Source organism: Pteropus alecto, unplaced genomic scaffold, assembly GCF_000325575.1.
Source record: "Pteropus alecto unplaced genomic scaffold, ASM32557v1 scaffold121, whole genome shotgun sequence".
In the NCBI taxonomy this organism is placed as follows: domain Eukaryota; kingdom Metazoa; phylum Chordata; class Mammalia; order Chiroptera; family Pteropodidae; genus Pteropus; species Pteropus alecto.
The window spans coordinates 13,653,615-13,676,974 of NW_006434369.1; the positions used below are offsets into that span (position 1 = coordinate 13,653,615).

The window sequence follows — 23,360 nt, forward strand, 5'->3', positions numbered from 1 at the left end:
CCACTGAGGGTCTTGGAAAGTATCCCCTGTAAATAAGGAGGGACTACTACTGGACAACCCTTTCTCTAGTCTGTGGCAATGGGTCTGAGAACTAAGTATACTATATATTTTTTCACTCTCAAATTTTTTAAAAATTACAGATATGAATTCTAAGGAAGTTGTTAACCCAGAGACAACAGAAAAGGGAGCATCATGATACTGGAAGAAGCTACACTAGAGAATTTTGAATCCAGTTATTGGGGCCGAGCTTGTGGAAGAAGCACACTTCCTGAGCTGACAGATAAAATTAGCAGCTAATGTGATAACTAGCCATTCCACAGTGAAACAATCTGGCACCTGTGTCAGCACTGTGCAGTGGCTAATCTATCCTGGAACTCGGTGTACTAGCGCCAATGAGACTTCTCCCCAGGGCTCCTTCTCTCAGCCCTCCCCACCCACTCTCAGGTGAGGCTAGAGAACCCTCTCCCTCCAACTGCATTCTTTTGTTTTCCGTTTTTGTTTTTGTTTTTTTAATGCACTGCTCTTCCCATGCTACCTCTGGCCCAGACCTCCTTTCAAAAAGGAAGCCAGTGCCCCAGGGAACCCTGAAGGGCATAGGAGGGAAATGAAAAATGGCCCAGGCACATACCTGTACCATCAACTTCACCACATTTAGAGTCACCTCCACTTACCATATAGGGATGGAAGTGCTGGTTGTCTCCTCTATGGCTCTACCTACAGTCCGTGAACCACTGGGAAAGGACTGGAGCCCAGACTTGTGCCAAGTCTGTTTAAGCAGGGGCAATGCTGGGCTATTTAAAGAAGAGCTCATCCTTACCCACTCCACTTTTTCCTTGTGGAACAGAGAAGAAAGAGGCCTTATCTATCTCATTCACCCTAAAATGCTGACACCTGACACAGTATCTGGCTGAAGTAGGAGCTAGGTGTATGTTGTGAAGTGGGAAATGGATGAAGAGATGGACGAATAGATGGATGGATAGAGACAGTCATGTCAGAGTGGAAATAAACCTTTTCTTCCCAGAGCTAGCACTCCTTCTTGCCTCAGGCCACATTCACACAGGCTGAGTATTTTCTCAGGTACCCATAGGAAGAGAGGCATGCGGAGACAAGGGAAAAAAGAGAAAAAGGTATCAATGCTCCAATCCTAAAACATTAGTTAACTCTGCCAAATCTTCAGCTCTGAGAAAGATATGGAGAAAACAGACACTCTCCCATGCTGCTACAAGGATTTTAGGCTGGTACAATTTTTCCTGGAGGGCCAGTTATATCCAAAGCCTAAGAATTTATAGAAAATCTTCACAGATGTGCTCAGACAATTCTGTATAAGAGCAGTCACTGTAGGGTATTAATCAAAAAGAAAATTCACAAAAGCCCAACAGGTTTACTTTTGTTTCTATCCTTGGTATCTAGACAAATTCATAAACTTGCCTTCTCCCCAAGGGTTTGGTAAAACCTCATTAAATCAGGTAAACCAAAAACTAAATGTGGAAGAATCAGTTCATATTGCGTGGATTCAGAAAAAAAAAAAAGAAAACTATTTATCCCCTGCCTCACTCCTTGAGCTTCGTTGAACATCTCGCTAACGAGAGCAACAACTTTTCAAGTGCCCCATTTGTACATTATCTAAAAGATTCATCTTATTTCTCAAGGGAGGGGACACAGACTTTTGTAACATCATTAATCCTCCCAATCCCTGCCCACTCATTTACTCTTTCACACTTCTCTTGATCCAATGCCCACTAAGTTCAAAAGGACTAACTCGCCTCTTAAGTGGAATTCTTTGGAGCTAAATTTTATGCTTTGTCAAGGATGGAAAGCTGGATAGTGGCTCCAGCACAGCCAATACTTATTTGCTCCTTAATCTGAAGACACTTAAAAAAATCATCAAGGAGGTGGGTTCGATAAACAAATTAACCAGCTGTGAGCAAGAAAATGAACCATATCACAGTAGAGAATGCAGTGAAGTTCTTTGCCTTGGCCATCACGTGAAGAAAGCTGGCATTCAAATCAAATTACAGGACAGAGAATCAGGGAGCCTTCACCAGTACTGACAACACAGAAGAGAAAATTTTCTCCGTGAAAGGGAACTGAAATAAGCTATGAAAAGCTTGCTCTTAAAAAATGATTATAATCTCTGGGTATGTCTATTTGTTCTGAACATATCCATGATTTGGTCTTAGGAAGCTGGGGCTCAAGGGAACATCCTTCTCTCAATGTTCTGAGACTAAAGCCACCAGACGTCATCGCCTAGTGCACAAAAGCTTACCTGGTTCCTTCTGCCAATCCGATTTGGTCCTGGAGGCTTCGTGAGGGACTTGATGCTCTGGGGGCTCCCGCCATATACACTCATTACCGCTGACATCATGGTGTTGATGGAAGACAAGTCTGAACCTTCCAAGCCAATGGGCGAACTTGACGTCATTGGGACAAGGGTTTAAGCTTCTAAGAAGCCTCTTCTACAGAACTGAAAATTGGAAATTGCTGATGTGATCACTGGGAAGTTTAGGCTTCTGTCAGAGCCAGGTGGCACTGGCCATGGCTACCGTAACTGTGAGTCAGGTCAAAACCTAAAACCCTCCTTCTTCAGTTCAAGCTGATACTCACACTCATAATGACTTAAAAGCTTTCATCTAAATAAAATGTCATACCAAAGAATAATCTTGCTTCCTTTCTAAGCGTATGCCAACGCAACTCCGCAACTCCCGAAGCCACCTGAGGCAGGTCTCTTTGTCTTTCCTAATCTTCCATTAGGCAGAGTAGAAAAGGCTGACCCAACAATTAGGAAGCTAAGGGAGCTGCCACTTGGCCAGCACTCTAATAATCTAACTCATTTGCTATTACACGAATGTTGTATACCTGACAACTAACAATGAAAGTTATCAGGTTTCACTTAACTCCACTGCTGCAATCCAGCGATTTCAATGGGGAGCCTGCATTGTATAAGACAATTGAAATGCCAATCCTACCAGGATTACAACCAAATTTCAAATTAACATAAAAAGACTGTTTCTTTAAAAAAATACAAGTAGGTAAGATACCTATATCCCAGAAGATAGACAGAAGAAAACCCAGCCCGCACTGTGAATTACCTCCATTTTCTGCCCCAACTGCTATACTATGAGATTTTCCCCTGCTATAGCTATCTTCCACGTGGAGTAGGAAAGGAGTCTGTGTTTCGCTTTTTTTCTTCTCTTGGTATCACTCTTTGACACTAGAAGGGAAACAAAGGCAAAAATGTTCAGTGAATGTCTTTTCATTTAGTGAAGAAAAAACCGAAACCACTTATTTGCCATGATCTCAGACCACGATATTCATGAGAATATAGAAAACACAAATGAGAGGCAATTTCTAAGTCTTCTTTTTCTTCCCAAACCACATTTTGTGGTTGTTTTTCAACCTTAACTGATGTTCCCTACAGTCACCCTCACTCCCAACAGCCAAAACGATTTTGTGGTATTTTACTTTCTGAAGCCCATATTTATATATATGCCCCAAATTTTCTTTCATATTTTAAATTCCCCTCCCCCCATAAGGATGCTCAGACTCTGACTTGACCCATCTGAACCTAAAACTGACCAAAGACAAAGCAGTTGAGGAATTCATTAAGGCTCACTGTCTAGAAAGTACTGGGTTAGACCTAAAGGAAATCAGATAATGTGAAAAGAACGATCAAAGGGAAAACTGTGGCCCATGGCCACATCAAAACTTACTTCTTCGGGCCTTTTCTAGTTATATTCCTTACAACTAGAAGTACTATGGCTTCTATACTATAGGTTTGGCCACAAATAAGTCTACAGGTAAATGATTCCCCTCATTTTATCTGAGATGTTTTATAGCTGAAGCTCTGCCATAAGCCACACACACTCTTATCCTACAGTGTGCATTAGTAAATTCGACAAATCCACAACTGTGAAGATCATTATCTCAGCAGCAAAGTGAATGCTTAGGAACAACACCAGAAAGAACATTTCTTGTGGTTTCCTCCTCCAACTTTAGGTGATGTGACCTAGGATATGACAAATGGTAATACCCAGAGCAGCTACAAATGTGTCCAGTACCAACCAGAGCAGGAAAGGCCTGGGAATATAACTTTAATAAGTGATGTTGCCATCAGCTCAGAAGTCCCAAGCTAAAATCCTACCAGAAGAATCATAGAGGATCTCAGGAACAGTACTTTCCTTGTCAACAGACAAACTGCCTTCTTGTTAAAAGACAGCTTGAAGATATGAACTAGATGGTTTTCCAAATGGCAGGCGAAAGGACTAACTGAAGAAACATACACCTTAAGGCAACTAAATTCAGCCTCACCCTTCACATATTTCCCCGTAAAGAAAGTTATGATCAAAATGAAAGAAAAAAACCAAACTGCTATCTTTCCATGAAGTTTCCTCATGCTAGAAGACCATTTAAACTTATTAAAAATTGTCCTTCAAATGTCCCATTTTTAACTATCTTTTAAAGTTTATTTGGGAGATTTCACTCTAGGAAAGAACATGTGACAGTGCACACACGTGTGCATGCACACACACCTCATTTTCTTTTAATACAGTTCTAACAAAATTAGCATCAGTTCCCTATAATTGCTGTAGTCAATCAGCACATAAATTATTTGTTTGATTCAAATAAGTGGACACCTTCAATACCAAAATCACCTTCATTCTTTTAAATATACTTCTCCCACAGTTTTAATGTACAGCGAATTATAAAATAACTGACTAGAATTCTTCTTTACTATAGTTATGTTATATCAGTAAGAAGAAAACCTTTCTACCCATTATGGTAGGAGTTTAGAAGATAGATGATTTTGCTTTTGTCCTATGACTATACTTAGAAAAAAATGTGGTGAGACTTTATGCAAATCTGGCAATAGGTTAAAGTAAACAACCTGAGGACTAAATGTAAAATTTTAAGTTACAAAAAAATATATTTTAATTCTCATCTATACACTAACCAGAAGCCAGTAGCCAGTGTTAATTCTACCTATTATATGTCTGGCCCTGGACTATACTGGAATAATAATCCAAACTAACAAACCTAAAACTGTCGATACGCCATTCTCGGGGAATGAAAGATAAGTTTAACAGTTTAAAGTCCATTTACAAAGCACATTTTTCTTTATGGTTATTTATAGTCTTAAAATTTTCATTCTCTCCTTTGCCCCATTTCTTCTTCCTGATAGCACATCAGCATCCCCCCTTCTCCCATTGCAAAAAATAAAAAATTAAAAAATTAAAAAAATAAAAGTAAAAATCACTGGCCCCCTTCTAATACAATCTCCTCCAACTGGAATCAGAGAGGACTGGGAACCAAGATGAAATTCCTAAATCACAGATATGAAAAGAAATCATCATCTTCATTGACACTGCCAAGTGGATGGGTCTGGTGTTCCAGTTTTTAACACAAACAGTCTGGATTGGGGGTGGAGAGAGAGAAGCAAATAAAAGTAAAAATCACTGGCCCCCTTCTAATACAATCTCCTCCAACTGGAATCAGAGAGGACTGGGAACCAAGATGAAATTCCTAAATCACAGATATGAAAAGAAATCATCATCTTCATTGACACTGCCAAGTGGATGGGTCTGGTGTTCCAGTTTTTAACACAAACAGTCTGGATTGGGGGTGGAGAGAGAGAAGCAGGGAATGGGGGTGTCTTAAGTGTTACTTCTTGTGAGATAAACACTAGGCACCCTTTCTGAGATTTCTCATCCCACACCCAGGCCCAGTAGGTCAGGAAGAACTAGCAATTCAGTTACAATTTCACTGTGGTTTTTCGCCAAAGCCCCGGGAGGATCTGGAGAAGAGGGAGGGCAACTCAAAGGGAACATGGGGAGAAAGAGAGAGGGAAAGGAAGACTCAACATTCAAAGTTATTGTGACTCAAGGAAAGCCAATAAAGTTTTACCGACCTGTTTTCTCCGTCTTATCAAGCTGGCCCTTCTTACTAAGGGGCTAGTGCTGGCTGGGCCCAAACATAGGCAGGGTCACACCTTAAAGCAACCACCTCTGGAGCAGAGTCGAAGCAACCTACAAAAACAGGAAAAGGTGACATTATGAGGGAGTCAGCACCAAAAACAATCCCATCTATCTATTTCTCTACTCAATACCACCGTGAGTCACAAATTAAGGACAACAAAACATTTCCCATCCCCCGCCTGCACTTTATAAGCAAGTTTCCAGCTCCTAGGTTGATTCCACCCATTCCTCTATCAGCATCCAAGCAAGAACAGCTGGAGGTGAGTGTGCCCTAGACAGAGAGGAACTCCCAGAGCACGCTCCAACAATGTCACGGGCAATATCACCTGAGAATGGTTTGGACCACTGGCTCCAGGTGGAGCTTCTAGCATCTTAATGGCATATTAATGCTGAAGGACAGCCAGTTTAAAGAGTAGAGAAGGGCGAGACATCACTAAGCGCTATCAGAAATAGATGAAAAAAGAAGAGCTGATGAAAGTAAAAAACATGGAATTAAACGGTCCTGCAATATAAAGGAGAAATGATTATATCTTTTCCTCTAAGCGATGGGGGAAGTATCCATAACAATTCAAATAAGACCAAATGCATATTTTTGTTTTCTGTGGAGAAGATGCAGAAAACTACTCAAATTACAAGCACCCTTCAAGAGATTGAGAACTTCTGCTCTGGGTACAAAGGCCTCAAATGCCTGACCTAGGAGAAAGCTGTCTGGCCCTCTACAAAGTGAGGGGAAACTGGAATGCAGCATTTGCCAGAGCTACGGCGTTCAGCCACAGCATCCCATAGCTAAACTGAAGAGTAGAAAACTGGAAGAAGTAAAGAAGTAAAATAAACAGCCACATGGACAAAACCTGTTGAGAAATATTTGCTTGGCATGTTTTCTCATTTTTATTCCCTTCTGGAGAGTTGGGGAAAGCTGCCCAATAAGGTAACATGCCCAGCTATCATCTTGAATCTTACTCACTTTGTCCACACGTAGTTACTGAGCACCTGAGGTGGCAAATTCTTGCTAGACCGGTCTGTTGGGGGTGAGATAGCTCCACCGGCCCTTTCTGTTAAAAGCAGCTCCTCACGACTTGACACCATGAAGTTTCTGTCTTTACACATCACTGCTTCAATTTGCCGCTGTTTTTCTTTGGGCCTTTCTCTTTTAAAAAGTTCTTTGGATTTTGAACAAAGTATCAAGAAATAAGGAGTGACTCATAGGGAAAGCCCCTGAATGAGGCAGAGACCCTTGAAGCCTAGAGGAACCCTTACTACTACCCCAGTAATTCTCAACATTTCTTGGGGCAAGACCCTCCTTAAGATCTTATGGAAATTATGGACCCTCCCACAGAAAAACATACATAAGCTACATCCAACATTTTCTTTCATGATCAGGAGTGTCTGAAACTCCTGGAACCCATCAGGGATAAGTAGGAGAAGAATCCTGGTTCTATTTGATATATAATGCACCTTCCTTTAAACTATGAATCAAGTCGATTTTATTAAAATTCTCATGCATTTTCAGAAATATGGGCGGGGGGGACCACTTTTTAAATCATTTCCACATAAAAAAAAAAAAGGTAAGGTTTCCCTGTTATTCACTTTTTAATTAATGGTAATTTTATTAGGAAGAAAGTCTAGAAAGGAATAGCTGCATGGTTTTTTATTTCTAGAAACCACTAAGACCTCAGAATAAGTGAACTGTAGTTCTCTATATAATAAAAACACACATCAGAAACAAAAGTCTCTGGAATTAAAATTTTTCCAGAATATAACTAAGACTCTCATTAAAATTTAACCCACACCCTCCCCTCATTTAAAAAAAAAAAAAGATACTTTAAAAAGTCCAAGGAACCTCCTCAGCATACAAGAGGAACCAAGGGGAGGAGAGGGCCAATCTGAGAGACTTGACCCTGAAACTTCCATCATCTGATCTTGGATGTAAATGATTTGAATACTGAGAATGTCTTGCAATTAAGCTGAGTAACAAAAGTCACTACCCTTTTTGTTTTGGGTTCTATAGGGCAGGAGAGATTCACAGAACTCAGAGTGGAAAAGTACAGGCACTTCTTGGAAGAAAATTCAACATACTCCTTACCTCTATCAACAACGCCTCAGGGGAAAAAAGAAAAAAAGACCTGTGAGGAGAGGCTGTGCCCTAGAAGATGATTCCAGTAGGGAAAATGTGACAGAACACAGGCTGGGGAGGGGTGGGAGAGGGGTGGGTCTCTTGGCTCCTGAGGGAGGATGCTGAATTTCTGAATTTGCATTCCCACACAGGCTTTGCCCAGATCCAATGCAAGGAGGATAACTTGGAGAGGGCAGAAGTCCATCTGTGAGGGGGAAGAGAAGGCCAGCCCCTAGCCCCAGAGGAGATAAGGGACAATGCTATGTAAAGCCAGAAAGAAAAGATTAAGGAGCATGTCCCCAGGTCCAAGATAACAAAGAAGAGATGAAAGATAAAAGAGAAGATGCTCTAGAAACAAAGCTTTTCAGCTTTTGAAAACCCTGCAGATTCTTTAAGTGAAATCTAAAATCTGTCCTAAGGCTCCCAGAAAAGATGGTCTTAGATGCCTGAGATGACAGAAGAGGCCCCCCTGGACAATAGTGAGCTTTACAACACCAAATCAGGATAGATGCAGTGCTGAGCCTGCACAGATGTCCTCAAATACTTGGGATGGTTGATCCACTGATTAGAACAGCCTAGTGAACAGCCTTGTTGGCCAGTTATGGCCAGCCCAGGATAGGCTAAAAGATTTTTAATTGGAGTTCAGATACTAAAATGCTGTGAGCTACTATGGAGTTTAACAACAGCAAGGACAACTCTGGAAAGATGGGCTGAGGCAGAAAGTAAATATTCTTCCCTAGTCTTGGCTAGCTGGGGACAGAACCAAACCAGACTAGATGTTGCACCATGGCACTGCCTGTTCTCCCTTGCCTGCCAAGCTCAGGGCAAAACCATCTCCTCTAACCAGGACAGCCTCGCGTGTTCTCTGAAGGCTAAGACAGCTGTGATGACGCTCTGAGTTCCAGGAAGTTGATGTGTTTCTTGGCTTAGGGTTCAGTCTATGCCTTGGATAGGGCGGCAACCCATCCAAGTTACCCTCCCCCACTTGCTGACATGGGCTTTGGTCAAACAGAGCCTTAGAGTGTCACACAGAGTATTTGAGCAGGCCCTGCACAATCAAGTACCACGAGCTGCTCCAGCCAGTTCTGGATCTTCCCCCGCTGGGTGAGGAGGGACCACTAAAAGGGGTGATGCACCTCTCAGCTGGCCCACATTCAAGAGAACAAAGTGTGGAGGGAAGAGGGGGAACTGTGGCAACCCTAGGACCCAAGACCAGAAATGTGGGCCTCTCCTTGGGTTGTCTTCTGATCTCTGCCTCAAGACCACAGAATGGAAATGGTCAGACTTTTTAAACTGCCATTCAAAGCCCTCCATACTCTGGCCTCAGTTTACCTTCTGGCCTTCTCACCTATCAGTCCCTATGGTTATCTCTGTCTAGTTTCTTCCCCCAGAACATTCCTCTCTCCACCCTATCCCTCAGGGGCCACTTTCCACATGCAGCCTCCCTGATTCCCACTGACCCCAGGCTCTTTGTTCCAAACTTTAACTCTAGTAGTAGTAGGAGCTAACACTTTAAATACCATGTGCCACATGCTTTAATCTTTATAACAAACATGCCATGAGGGGTATAGATCAGAAAACTAAGGTGTAGGGGTTAAATAACTTGCCCCCAAGATCATGGGGGTAGAGGGAAGTGAATCCAGTTTCTAATCTCTATTAAGTTTCTTTTGGACAAAACTTGCAACTCCTGGCACATGGCTTTAGAGAACAGATGCGCTCCCCTCAGTCACATTCTCTGACTTCTAACAATCATGTTCTGAGTCATTTCTGCCCTTCCAGACTGCGCAGCGCCTGGCCTCCCATTTCCGCCTGTTTCTAGGCAGGAAAAAGGAGCTCTCTCCTCCTATCTTCACCTCTGCCTCTCTCTCCGTGGCAGGAGGCAGGACTGGACTTCCATCTCAGACTAAAAAGTTCATTGCACAGAGTAAGAGTTTGCAAACCATTCATTGCCCTTGCTGCACAAAGGAAAGAAGGACTCCACATCCGGCACCGTTGTGTTCTAGAAGTACCCAGGCAAGGAGACGACCGGATGGAAGCCACCAGGCTCTGCCTGAAATCCCAACAGCCCGGTCCTGTCCAAGTGGCTGGATCCAACTGATCCACCAAGGTGAGCTCGGGCTCAGAAGTGACCTGCATGTGCTCCGGGTCACTTCTGCTTCCGTGGAAACTGAATGCAGACCTGGAGCGAGAGGAATCTCTGATAGGGGAGCCCACACTTTCAGGTGCTGGGGTTCCAACAAGGTACGTGTAGGAAGAAGGAGGAGGCAGGAGATGGGAAACACAGATGGTGGGGATTGAGTGGGCAGAACTACACAGATCAAAAATTAAGCAAACACCACATGAAAGAAATCTTTTGGTCTCATCTAGTGATTGAGCAGTTACCTGCCACTGACCCTCCAACACAGCCACCCATCCCAAAGAATAGTCCCCATCAACAGCTTTGTTAGAAATGTAGATTCTCAATATATGGAAGTCATTATGTGGTACACCTTTAACTTACACAGTGCTGTATGTCATTATATCTCAATAAAATTAAAGAAAAATGCAGATTCTCAGGCCACACTCCAGAACTGTGGCCTCAGAAACTCCTATGGGGGCGGGCTCTGCAGTCTGTGTATTAGCTCCCCCGGGGACTGTGATCCATCCTTGAGAACCAGCACTGGCTTTTTGAAGAATTCTGAAAGAAGTCACCGTGACACAAAAACAAGGATTTCTCTGAAAAACCTTCCTTCTGTGGGGATTTGGAAGGGGACACTGATTTATCACATCCCCAGAACGAAAATCAAGGCGCTGGTTATAACTTCGGCTTTAGTTACTACAATAAAATAATAAATAAGGGGGGATTCATCTATGCTTCCTCAGGAATGGGATGTATCGGATGGATGTGAGCATCAAACAGGGCAGGCCAGCGTACAGTGCACGAAAAACAAAACCCTTTAGCCCGGGCCTCCCTGCAGCTCTAGATCCTCAAAGCCATTTGTCTCCAAAGGCAAGCCCTTTGGCGAGAATTTCCAGTGCTTCTGGACACCCTCACAGTCCCCTCGAATTCCTCCCCTTCTTTGCTGCTTCTGGGCACTAAGAATGCCACAAAGGGCGGGTGAGGAGGAAGAATTAGGGAGGATAACCCCAAGGGGAAGTAACCCTACCTGTGGTTCCTCCCAAGGCCTCAGAACCACTTCACCATCTACTGCAGTTTGTCTCTCAATAATGACACACCGATGAAGGAAGAAAATTCAACCAGAGATTTTTCCTGCAGCCTAGAGTGACTGCCTCTTACTGACTAGGTTTCAGGTGCCCCAGTGAATATCAGTACTAACACAAGCTGCTGATGTGACTTTTCAAAAGTTATGTTTACTGTCCTCAGGTAAAGGAACATTTTGATATTCAGCAAACTGAGGGGGAGAAGGACCCGCTTCCTGGAGAGTGACAGGTTCCATGCTAGAAGCAGTTTCTCTCTTAAAAACTACTTAAGACATTTTAATTGTTCTATTACATACAATTTCAGCAGGCAGGCAAGTATTGACTGGGAAGACAAGGTTCTTGTTTACCAAATTTATCTACCTAAGTCAGATTAAATTTATTATTTAAAATATGAACTGCAAAAAAGGTAGATCTTCTGGTACATGCTAGATAAAACCATCCTATGATACTCCATTCTTCCTGTATCTCTCTGAAGGGCTCTTGGCTTCTTTAGAGGGAGGAAATGGGGCAAAGTCTTGATTATAAGCTTTTCTGTCAGTAAATAAGACGGAAGAAGCTGGCTCCACTTCTTGCAGCTCTTCTCCTGGGAGCAGGTCTTACTGACAGTATCTAACTATTGCCAGACTCCCGAAGGCAAGAAGTGGCTACCACATGGCAGCCATTTGTTATCCAGCGCCCTGCTCTTTTGAAAGGGGGCCATGTTCCTCTCCCCAGGTGAGCCAGTCTTTTCCTAAACATTACATTCTGCAGGGCCACCAGGATCTGGTATTTCATCACCTTCTTGTCCAACTTAGTGGAAGCCTATATGGTTCTCCATTCTGCCTGAGGAAGCTGGTGAGAAAGGAGGTGGGTAGCAAAGGGGGGCCTGAATAAGAGAATGCTCAAGCTGGGCAGAGGGGTACAGGGCCCAGTAGTTAGCTTCACCTACCCCCAGGGCAGGGAAGGGTCTTCCAGGCTAAGACAGAAGTAGTCTCAGGAAGAATGTCCTGCAGGGAACTGAGTTCAGGAGTCAGGACCCCACCCCACCCTAAGAGATACTGTTGGCTTATCAGGAAAGGGCGGGGGAGAGGCCTCCAAATCACACATTGGCAGGGGAGTTTAAAAACAGAAAAGAAGGACATTGCTATAATAGAAAATAGGATTTGAGTTAGAGAACATCAGAAGACTAGTTAGTGTATATCCAATTACACGTCCCTTCCCCAATAACTAGGGGGGTATTAGCAATTTGTGATATAAACTCAAGGCCAGAAAATATGTTAGGCACTTTACATATATCTATAATTCTTCCCCAAATCTTATAAGGTAATGATTATGTTATCTGCTGGGTATCACATAGCTCCTCCTAAGGGACAAAGCCAAAATTCTTGTACTTTCTGCTGCACCACAAAAAAGATCATTGAAAAATCATTCAGAGAAGGGAGATTAGCAAACTAGAGGATTGGGAAACCAAGTCGGGGCAAAACAAGAAATAGTTGAAGGAACTAGAGATGCTCGGCCCATCAAAGAGAAAGAACATGCAAGGCTGAGTGCAAACACCTGAAGGCCTAGTGAAGAGGGGTACACTCTTCCCACATGTCCACTATGGCAGGAACAAGGTTTGAGTGGGAAGCACAAAGGAGCAGGTCTGGGACCATAATTCTTTATACCAAAACTTTGAAGGGCTGATGTTGCCCATAAAAAGAATGAGGCCTCATAAGGTAATGAGCTTGCTATCCCTAGGAGTATTAAAGCAGAGGGTACTGCTGTTAGTGGGAGACCAAATGAGATCATTCTCTTAATGTCCAGAATCTGTGCTTCTAAGAGGATGGTCCCTTTTTCATAATACTGTAAGATTCCGAAGCATGTACCAGGAGCATAAACTACATCAGTATAACTAAAAAAGTGCATGATGTAGAGTCTTAAATCTTGGACTGGAAACTCTGCTTGCCACCAGTGGAGCAATTTTCAGTCTCTGGGCCTCAGTTCTCTCATCCAGAAAATAAAGCTAATGATACCTGCCCTCCATTCCTTACGGTACAGGAATCAAAGAAATATTTGTTAAAACGCTTTATAAATGGTATAGCATCAGCCAGGATGAGCTCCTGATGTTTTGCTCTTTACCTCCTAACATTACAGTTTATTTAGACCCTGGGGGCCAGCTCTCCCCAATTCCTTAATTTACCCACGGGCCTCCCCACTGGACTGCCAATTCTTTCAGGGCAGAGGCCAGTTTGATAACCTTAAAAATTTTCTGCTCCAGCCCCTAAGTTTAATAATGAAATATACATATAATTTAGTTTAGCACAAATGAAATCCCACTGACAACAAGTAGAGCACTGTCTGTGACAAGCAGGAAATAAAACCCCTCCCGATTCTGTTCACCCACTGAGACACATCCTAGTGAGTTTCAGATTTGCTTAATCAAGAAAGTTCACACTGCTGGCTCCCACAAGGACAAGGGTCACGCTTCCATATTCTCCCATATCAATTCCCTCCTAGCTGTAGAATGTGCTACAGTACAGCTGACATCCAGCAACTCGCTGCAGACTCTCAGGCAATGGGACCATAGTAAAGGGCTATTTGGACACTACTCTGAAGTGGATCTCAGTGCCTTCAGTCACAATTTACAGCTTAGGGGAGGAAGCTGGGGTAAAGTTCAGTAGCAGTTTGCTGAGAGTTTTAGGCAATATCCTGCAACTCTTTCACAGGCCCTGAGGTGGTGGGCTGGCCTTTCTGACATGCTCCAGTATAGGGTCAGCAGCTGCAGAAACAGAATTCTCTACTTTTCCCCTAAGGTAGAGCTGGATGCAAGCTAAGTTCACCCAGGGCCGGTGGTTAACCTAGGATCTGAGCTTTAAATTCCCAGAATTCAGGGCAGGTCAGCAGGACAGCCCTTATGAAAGCAAAACTACTTTGTGAAAGACAGTGTTGCTTGAAATGCTTCTACTCTAACAGCTCAGAGAAGGCAGTGGAAGGAGATCACATCTTTCCTCGCCCATAAGAAAAGCGGTCAGCTGTGGTCAAAATTTCACAGTGGGTAACCAGACATTACAAACCATCAGCTGAGAATGACTATGCTCGGTGAATTTACCAGTAGTTCGATGGCCTGTTTTCTATGCTTTCTAATGGATGACCTTTTTCCCCTCTATTTTGCCTCTAAAAAAGTTATTCACCACTGTATCTATGAAGAAAAACAAATACTCCAAGATATAAAGTGGTTGATAAGTGTTTATCACAAGCCGACCAATCAAAAACACTAGCGAGCCAATGGATTTTCTTAAAGTAAACTGAGCAAAACCTAAAAGCTACTGCGGGGCATTGGGAGGGAAGGCTGCATGTGGGGCAGGTTTCTGTCCCCACCCCAGCACTAGGAGCAGACCAACAAAGGCACCTGGAAAGGAAGGCAGCGGTGTGAGATTGGCATGGTCCTAGAGGAAGTCTGAAGCACTCAGGCCTCTTTGGCATTTCTCCCCTAACCTGCTGAGGGGAGGGTGATTAGTTCATGACAACTGCACTCCCTGGGGTGTCTAATTGCACTGTGCTAGACCAGCACAAAGGGCCAAGCCCCCTAGCCCAGCAGGGTCTGAAACAACCATAATGTGCCCAAAGCACATTTATTCCTTTGTGTGTTGAATAAGCTCACACAGGGCACTGACCATGACCCGGCTCTTCAAGGTGGGTTCACATTTTACAAACTCCACCCTGAGAAAAAGATAACCTATTTGCAAGCTCCTAATGCCCCACCCCAGACAAAGTTACCAAGAACAGAAAGGAGAATCTGAAAGGGGAGATCATCAGGAGGACAGGTCTCTTCCCTTACCCTCTCCTGTACCTGAGTGAGAGTTCAGCCAGGTTAACAGAGTGCTGGCCGGCGCTCCCACTGGCAAACCTGGTACATGGCCACAGTGCAGGGCTGCTCTGCTCATCTGCTTGGCCCACAGCCTGACATTTCTACCAGGTGACCATGGATCAGACACTTTCACAGGTTAATCTCCAGAGCACAGAGATTTGGAAACCCAAGCCAATGCCCATTTATTTCAGCAGTATATAATGAAAACACTCCTAGTCCAATGGAATATTTTGGTTGAAAAAGGACTGGCCTCTACCAATATTTTCATGACAGGAAATTGTTTTAGTGCATTTGTGAAACCATGTCCTGCTTCTTGCTCAAAGAGTTCTTTAACGTACTTGCAATCATAAAGCTGAGGATCTCTTGCTCACCCCCTTCGTTTTACTTGAAGGCCTGTGATAAAGGCACCCTCCTGTTGTTCAAAAAGAACATCCCTGCTCTTTCCTTTTATCTTCCCTTAACAGTTTGCCATCCACTGATAGGAGGGGCCTTGCCTTCAACAGTCCACACTTTTATCTCCCGCTGACCATGCAGCAACATGAAGCCAAGGGCTGGATTTCCTGCAGCTTGCCTAGAGGGGCTGTTTGACTTGTTTAAAATATTACTGGCCTCTAGAACCTTGGAACAATGCCCAAGCAACACCTACCCAGCATCCATTTCAGCTCCAACTTTAAAAGTCTCCAAGTCCAATGTACCAGCACTCCCTGTGCCTCAGTGTGGGAGAGGCTTGGCCACTTCCAAGAAAGGGAACTCACTTTCTGGGCTCACATACATATTTGCTTTCTGTCTGCAGCAAACGGTAAGAACTATCTTCATCAAAGTCCACATACCCCAGAAGTTAGTACCAGTAGCTCAAGTATAGCTCTCTGAGCTCTTACTACTATTATTAAAATAATTCAGTAGCATTAAATAACCCTTTAACCACTGGAACTTGGAACAGTACACCACGTGCTTCCTTGCATAAGCAAATGGCCGAGAACACAATGAACCCCTCATCTGCAGAGTAATGAGGCCATGACCTTTGACATCCCTCCCAGGTCTGAATCTGTGTATTTGAGTCAACTCTACTGAAATGCTTGCATGTTTTTGGGTCCAGTGTCAAAATCACTTCCACCTGCCTAATGCTATGAGCATTCTGGTGAATATCCAGGACTGGGAATAGCAGCAAACTCCACTTCTTAATCAAGGCAGTTGTGGGGACTGTGTGCCACTTTTTAGGATGGGTTGGCCAGAGGGAGTGCACACATCAGAGCAGAGGACCCTGACTCCCTGCCATTCAAGGCCCGGAGTTCCATTTTATTGGCATCACACCAACATCTGTGAGGTTAATGGATTCAGGGGATAAGATCAGATGTTTAAAACAGTCCCCCAGTGTTCCTTCCTAGAGTATAAGGAATCTTTCCAAAGTCAATTAAAGAAAAGAAAAATGTCCTTGCCTAAATAACCCTTCACCCCTACAATTGCAGAGGTAAGAAGGCTGGGTGGGAGAAAGAGTGATGACAGCATAGGCAAGGTGATAGAGAAAATGGTGGCAAATGAGTGGCAGAAGCCAGGTTACAGATTAAATTCACAACATCAATTTCTATGCCAACACTGCGAAACGAACCTGATATTTTTAGGATCTTCTTTTTATATAAGGCTAGATAACAGAGTAACAAAGGGTGCGCAGAGACCAGAGCAGCCATGCTGTCTTCCTGCAAAACCTAGCACGTTGCATTCTGTGTGGCCCTTCTCCTACAGCCACAGGACTTGGCTCTGTCATTGGCCCATCTGAGAATAGGAGCCAGCTAACCGGTTTGGCGGCAAGCACTCTTTAACATCCTCAATTTCCTCCCAGCCATGAAGTCAGGAACAACCTGTACAGACAAAGAAAGTAGAAAACTTGCGAAACAACGGCATCTACCGTGCTCACTAAATATGCCCGAGGAAACTTTCAAAGCCCTTTAAGATGCGATGCTTCATTACAATTCTGGAAAGAAAAAGCAGTCCACTACACCCAAGCATGCACACGTTCATACAAACCCAATTTCATGCTCTGCCGGCCCCAGAACTAAAGCGCAGAATTCAAACTATAACTCGAGAGAGTGGCCCTGGTTGCTTAACAGATTTAGAATTGTAACGGGCACTTTTCCATAAACTCTATTAGAGGCCAGTGACATCCTGGCTTGTTCCCAACCTGGAAATAGAATTTTCCTAAGGAGCGGGGAAAAAGGGTCTAACAGATTATACAACAAATGCTACCTGGCCACGGTGAAAATGCTGTTTACAGGATGTAAGAAACAAAACCTTAGTGTCTCTTTATTCCTTGTAATTAACCCCTAATGCTGTGCTCTGGCCAAGGCAAGAATAATCCTTTCAAGGCCTCTCCTACAAAAAACTAATTGTTGTGAAGACTTTTTGGCTTTTTTTGTACCCTACTAGCCAAGATTCATTTAATAGGATGAGTTTGGAAGACAAATACTGAAAGTAATTCTGGTTCTGCCTATTTTACATAAAGATTTTGAAAGAACCATGCTACTCCTATTCTGTACAACCCAAATTTAAAGCCAAATATTATTTTCATTCATAACATTAGGCAAATGCTCCTTTAATTTTTTTTTTTTTTATCTTGGAGAAAGAGAAAACAAAGAGACACATTAATCCATCAAAGTTCGAGGCCTTAAAACTTTCACAGCTTCTTCATACGTATCTATGGCTCTGGCCAACAAACAAGTTTCATTTCAAAAATGGGTCTCTTTAGTTTTCTGCAGCTGGATTCCAGGGCCACCCCTGCTGCTTTCAGAATGCTCAAACCAAAGTCTAGGAGAGAGAGTACACGGAAAAATGTGCATTCTCTGCAAGGGGTTAAAATTAGTTGCTGAAGATGTTCTATACCATTTTTGTACCCTAGACATAGAGCAAGATTTGGTGTCAATGTAAAGACCTGAAATAGGATGAGGATTGTTCTTGGGCAAGTCTACTACTGTTCCAGCTGTTAGAACCACCAAAAGCTGAAAGGCAGAGCCCCTGGCCTCAAATGCTTATACTTAGGCTAGGGAGATAGAGTAGACATGACACAAAGAGATAAATTCCAATCTAGGGGAAAATGTATTATGAGCCAAACACTCTGAGGGCTGCAGGGCTCCCCAGAGGTAAGCCATCAAGCATGATGGCCGTAGGGCAAAAGCAAACCTGAGCTCAAAGGAAAGATCTGGCTTTCAGAAGATAGGGCATTCCAGTTAGAAGGAAATGCAGAGGGAAAAGCACAAAGATCCAAGAGGTACATCTGGATGGAGCAAACTGTCATGAAAACATTCTCCTGTCTGTGTTTTTTTTTACACTTCTCTAGTGAAATTAAAAAAAAAATTATTGAGATTCTCACAATGCTGAATTCATTTTTTTTAAGGTTAAAATGCCCTGTTTTAAAATGTGATGATAAAGACAGTAGATGGTAAGACTGTTTTTTAATGCCCTTATTTGGCAAAAGAAAAAAGTGGCAATCCTGTGTCTAACTGCAAAAGTTCTGCCTTAGGTTTCTGGTCCATGAAAACAAAGCCCTTGGGAGACCTGACTACATTACCACATCATGCTGAAAGGAGGAACAGGAGTGGGGGAAATGGCAAAGATGGGGCTGGCAAAATTATGTGGAGGTCAGGGTTCCGCATCACAGGGATGGACTTTATCGAGAGGGAGAGAGTGAGCAAGCGGTGGGGAAGGGGAGTGGGGCGGGGGGGAGGGAGAAGAGAAAAAGAAGGAGAGGGAGAGGAGAGGAAAGGAGAAAGGAAAGAGAAAGGAGAAGGAATAGAGAGGAAAGGAGGGGAAGGGAGGAAAGAAGAGAGAGAGAGGGAAAAGATACTGACTGGGCTTCTAGCATTAGGAACAGAGAGGGCAAGGCTGCAAGGCCGTTAACTGAGATGCAGAAAAAATTTCCCATACAGGAGAGAATAAAGAGAATACAGCAGGAAGAGACTGGTTGTCCAGTAGCAGGATTAAGAGAGGAGTTCTGTTTAAAAGAAAACAAAGAACATCCATAGAAAGAAAAAGATAGGAAAAAGGAAGAGGTCCTGGAAAAGGTAGGAAAAGAGGACCAGGGCGCTCCCAGGTACTGGGAAAATGAAATACCTGTGATCACAGAATCCATAGCATATGCAGCCATATAAATATCAATAAGTATCACTGTCCCATCAGACTCTGCTAATGAAAAGTGACCATCATAAGCAGCTGATGTGGGGGGAAGTGCTTAAAAAGCCTTAAGGTTACACGTCTACACAAAACTTTACCTAAAACAAGAAAAGAATCTAACCTTTTTCTCACTTTCACTAACATTGTAGATACTGAGTTAAAATATTTTATTAAATTGATGTGATCTACAGCAATGCTGTCCAGATGAAAGTTCTATAAGGATGAAAATATTCTCTATATGGGCTCTCCCATGCGGTCATATCCACTAGCCACACATAACCATTTAGCATTTGAAATGAGACTAATCTGAGTAAGGAACTAAATTTCAAATTTTCATTTAAGTTTAAGTTAAACTTAAATAGCTACATGTGGCTAGCAGCTATCTGCCTATTGTACTGGATAGCACAGGTCTATAGTATTTTTTCTTTCACCAGTAATCTTGGGTTTCTAGATTGTAGTCCTTATTTTGTTTGCTGCCTTATTTTGTTTGTTTGCTACCTGGAGTTTTTAAGCCCTGAGGCAGAAAGAAAGATGATCTAATATGATTTTATCTGCAGGCAGGGGACAGGATAAGCTGATCCCAGAAGTAACTTACTTTACCATGATTCTTCATTCTTCTGGTGTTTATCAGCTTCAATGTATAAAGAGAAATAACCCATGAAATCAACAATAGAGGGACATCTCCTAAAGCAGACTGACTTCTCCTAGGTGAGTCATCGCCACCCTGTCCCATCTACTCAAAACCTGCTCAGGCCTGGTCCCACCTCAAACGTGAAAGTAAATGTGTGAAAACATGGGACAAAATGTTTTTAAAATTAGATCAAGTTTAAAAAGCAAGTTAGTACATTTAAGCAGTCTAGTATGATAATGGACTTAATGGATAAAGTCTGGAAGATGCAATCTGAAGTGCCATTGGAATATAGTGATTTTCAAAAAAATAAAAGTATAATGTCACTGTAAACTTGATTTTTGTAATTTAAAATTAGTTTTTTAAAATACACAAGAAAGAAAATAATCAAACTGCATTTCTTCTTAAAATGTGAAACTATTCCCCTTCTTCCCTCCCCCAATTTATATCTAGTCATAGCCCAGTACCTGGCACACAGTAGGCAGTTGCTTAGTTAATTCTGCAAATATGAGCCTATTATGAGCCACCTATGAAGGGTACAGATATGCTCAGGTTCTACAGACAAGTAAAAGATTCATACTGTACATAAAATTTATGTGATACTCATTTTTTTTGGAAAAGAGTCCATAAATTTGATCAGACTTTCACAGACCTTCCTTTTTTCTATGATGATGAGATCAACCATGCAATTCATTTTAAATAGTATCTGACACATACATGGCAATAACAATAAAAGTTAGTGAAATCAATCCCCTAAATTTCCCACTGGCTGCCATAAACAGTTATAATTTCAGAATGGAGCTCATCCTACAGAAAGGAAGGGGGCGGATTCCTGTGCTCCCCTCTATGTCCTGCATTTCTGTGGTTTTGTTCCATCTCCTTCCCCTACCCCATTACTCCAGGAATAACAAACTGTTAGACTAACAAGAGCTAGTTTCTTGACTATTAGATTAAAACTTTCTAAATGCATATTATCACCATCTCTAGGCCATCAAAGGCATGGAGGTTTTTCATAATCCACATGTAAGTGTAAATGTGGCCCAAGCACTAGCAATTCCTGGGAATCTCAAAGGGGTCCCAGAATAGTGTGTGGTCTTGTGGAGGATGTTTGTTTTGCAATTAACAAAAAGGTAACGGAGGTCTTAGTGAGCCTTTTAAATTGAAGCCAAAAATTAAAACTGAATAGTTCTATGCACTGAATAGTTCCTACCTAAATTGCAATGCATAAATAAAACAAATTGGCTATAAAAGGATTATATCAACTATAAAATTCAAGAGTCACAACCAAGGGAATGGGGAAAATGACTGTAAATAAAAGTGGTAGGCCGGGGGGCGGGGGGGGGGGCGGCTCTGCCCTTTTCTCATGTGTCCTGTGAAGGTAAAAAACAAACAAAAAACGCTTCTGAAAAAAAAAAAACCACACAAATGAGACCTGCAATCTCTCTTAAAATGATTTCTGGGGTAAAATATTCCACTTAAGGTCTTCATATATTTCTTGATAAAAATGCACTTGTCATATACCTCAATTAGTTAACTATCCATCTACTACTAGACTTTGGATGTGGGGTATTCCAAGAGCTCACCACCTAACTGAGAGTATAAAAGAAAACATGAGAAAATAAAAGAATTAAGCAGTGTCTATGTGATACTAATTTTAAATCCAGAAAAAAACACTGGCCTGTGTAAGTGATGGGGTATCAGATATGGGAGACAGGGTGGAAGGAGCTGATACCCAGTAAGGATCACGAGAAGCCAGGAGCCAGGTCCTAATTACAGAGGGTGCATGGGGCAAATTATGGGGAGCTGGGAAAGCTGGGGCAGTAGGGGGTGTCGGCTCGGTGCAGGTGTGAGCTGATGATGTCAGTTTTAAGAAAACCTGTTTGAACACGGTATGGGACTGCAAGGGAGAGAGACCTGACGAGAAATGAGAACAAAGAGAACAGAGAGGGAAAGGTAAACCAGAACACCTTTCAAAGAACTGTGGGACCTGGAGGCAAGCAAAATACACAATGGAAAGAGCAGAGAGAGCTATAGATAAGTCGCTCATGCACCCGCTAGATTTCCTTGGCACTACCAATGGTGACTGTTAAGTGGCTGGGACACTATGGTGGTGACTGTTAAGAGGTTAGGCCAAATTCTTTTCAGACACTTGGAAAGTGAAGAAAAGAAGAGGTAGCAGAGGGGAAAGTCTTGGTACTACGGTGTTAGTATATTGGTGAGAGATTGGAGTTAATGAGTGCTTTGAGATAGATCCCTCCATAGAGAGGTGAGCCCTGAGCTAGATGAGCTGAGATTCAGAGACAAGAGGGACCAGGATGGAACATGACGAACATCAATTTTAAGCCAGTGAGCTAGGAATAAAGCCTGTTAGTTAATGAGAGCCCCAGGAAGGAGGAGACTGTGTGTGGTGTCCAAATAAATGTGAAAGCATTAGCAATGAAGGGGCATAACCTTTTGAGTTTAAAAAGATGAAAGTAAAGAAAAGAACATTTGTCAGAGTGCTCAAGGGAATGCATGGTTAGATGGTCTTAATCTTGAGCACACAGTAGGCACTCAACTATTGTACTGATTCGTAATCGCAAGAAAACAGGCAGTGGATCATATGCTGTGAGTAGGAGGAAGAGAAAAGGGGAACTGATGGCTTAAGGAGCAAGGGACTCCAGGGAGCTAGCGGGAGGAGCAAAGTGGCAGTCGGTGATAGTAAAGGCCTCCCTGTGGCCAGGGACCATGAAACTGAACAGAGAAGGGCTGGCTCTCAGTTAGCTCAGGTATTTACAATCGCATGGTCTGGAGGTGCTCTGCAACAAAAATGGGCTCAAGGTAGCAGAGAGAGGGCCCTCCGGAACACTCTCCTCCTCCTGAGGGTAAGTCTGGCATCCTGTTTCCTACTCTGGCTGGCTGGCTAAGGAGAAGGGAGGAAAAGCGTGTTATTTCAAATGGTTGCATCTTTTATTCCTGCTATTTGAGGCAAGCCTGTTAACAGTTGCCCAATTCACACATGTAGCTGTTCTCCTAAACAGTAAACAAGTGGATTCTCTACAAATACCAGGGGCACCAGGTCTCCCAGAGAGAAAACATTTTCCAAACACCCAACCCAAAATGGTTTTCACTTTTTTTTCAGGGTGCAACTTTGCGACTCTAACCCAGATGCACTTCAGTGCAGAATGCCACTGGGACACCACACAAGGCTTGCAGGAGCTGGTTCTCAGAAGGCACACAGCCCACCAGGAGCATGGGGTTCATGGGGTTCCCTGCCTTTCTCCCAGGGCAAGCTGGTCTGAGCAAATCTGCTCACAGGGCTCAGTGATTCAATTAGTGTGAATTCAGTTGCTCTTTTTTAGGTCAGTTCTTTCCTCCTTTGTTTAGATCTGACTAAAGATTTACTTCAATTATCCACACCTCTGTTAAAGCACCTAAGCAAATTAAACCATTTCAAGTGAGGATGGGAAAGGAAGT

The 23,360-nt window shown here is 42.9% G+C and overlaps 1 protein-coding gene across 1 annotated transcript in view; it reads right to left on the reverse strand.

Moving 5' to 3' along the window:
• RREB1 (ras responsive element binding protein 1) overlaps positions 1–23,360 on the reverse strand; it is a 127,682-nt gene that overhangs the window by 61,220 nt on the left and 43,102 nt on the right. Inside the window, 3 exon segments of the mRNA XM_015587284.2 lie at positions 2,267–2,464; positions 3,090–3,211; positions 5,906–6,023. Of these exon segments, the coding sequence (XP_015442770.1) occupies positions 2,267–2,422 (156 nt within the window). The 5' untranslated portion in view covers positions 2,423–2,464; positions 3,090–3,211; positions 5,906–6,023.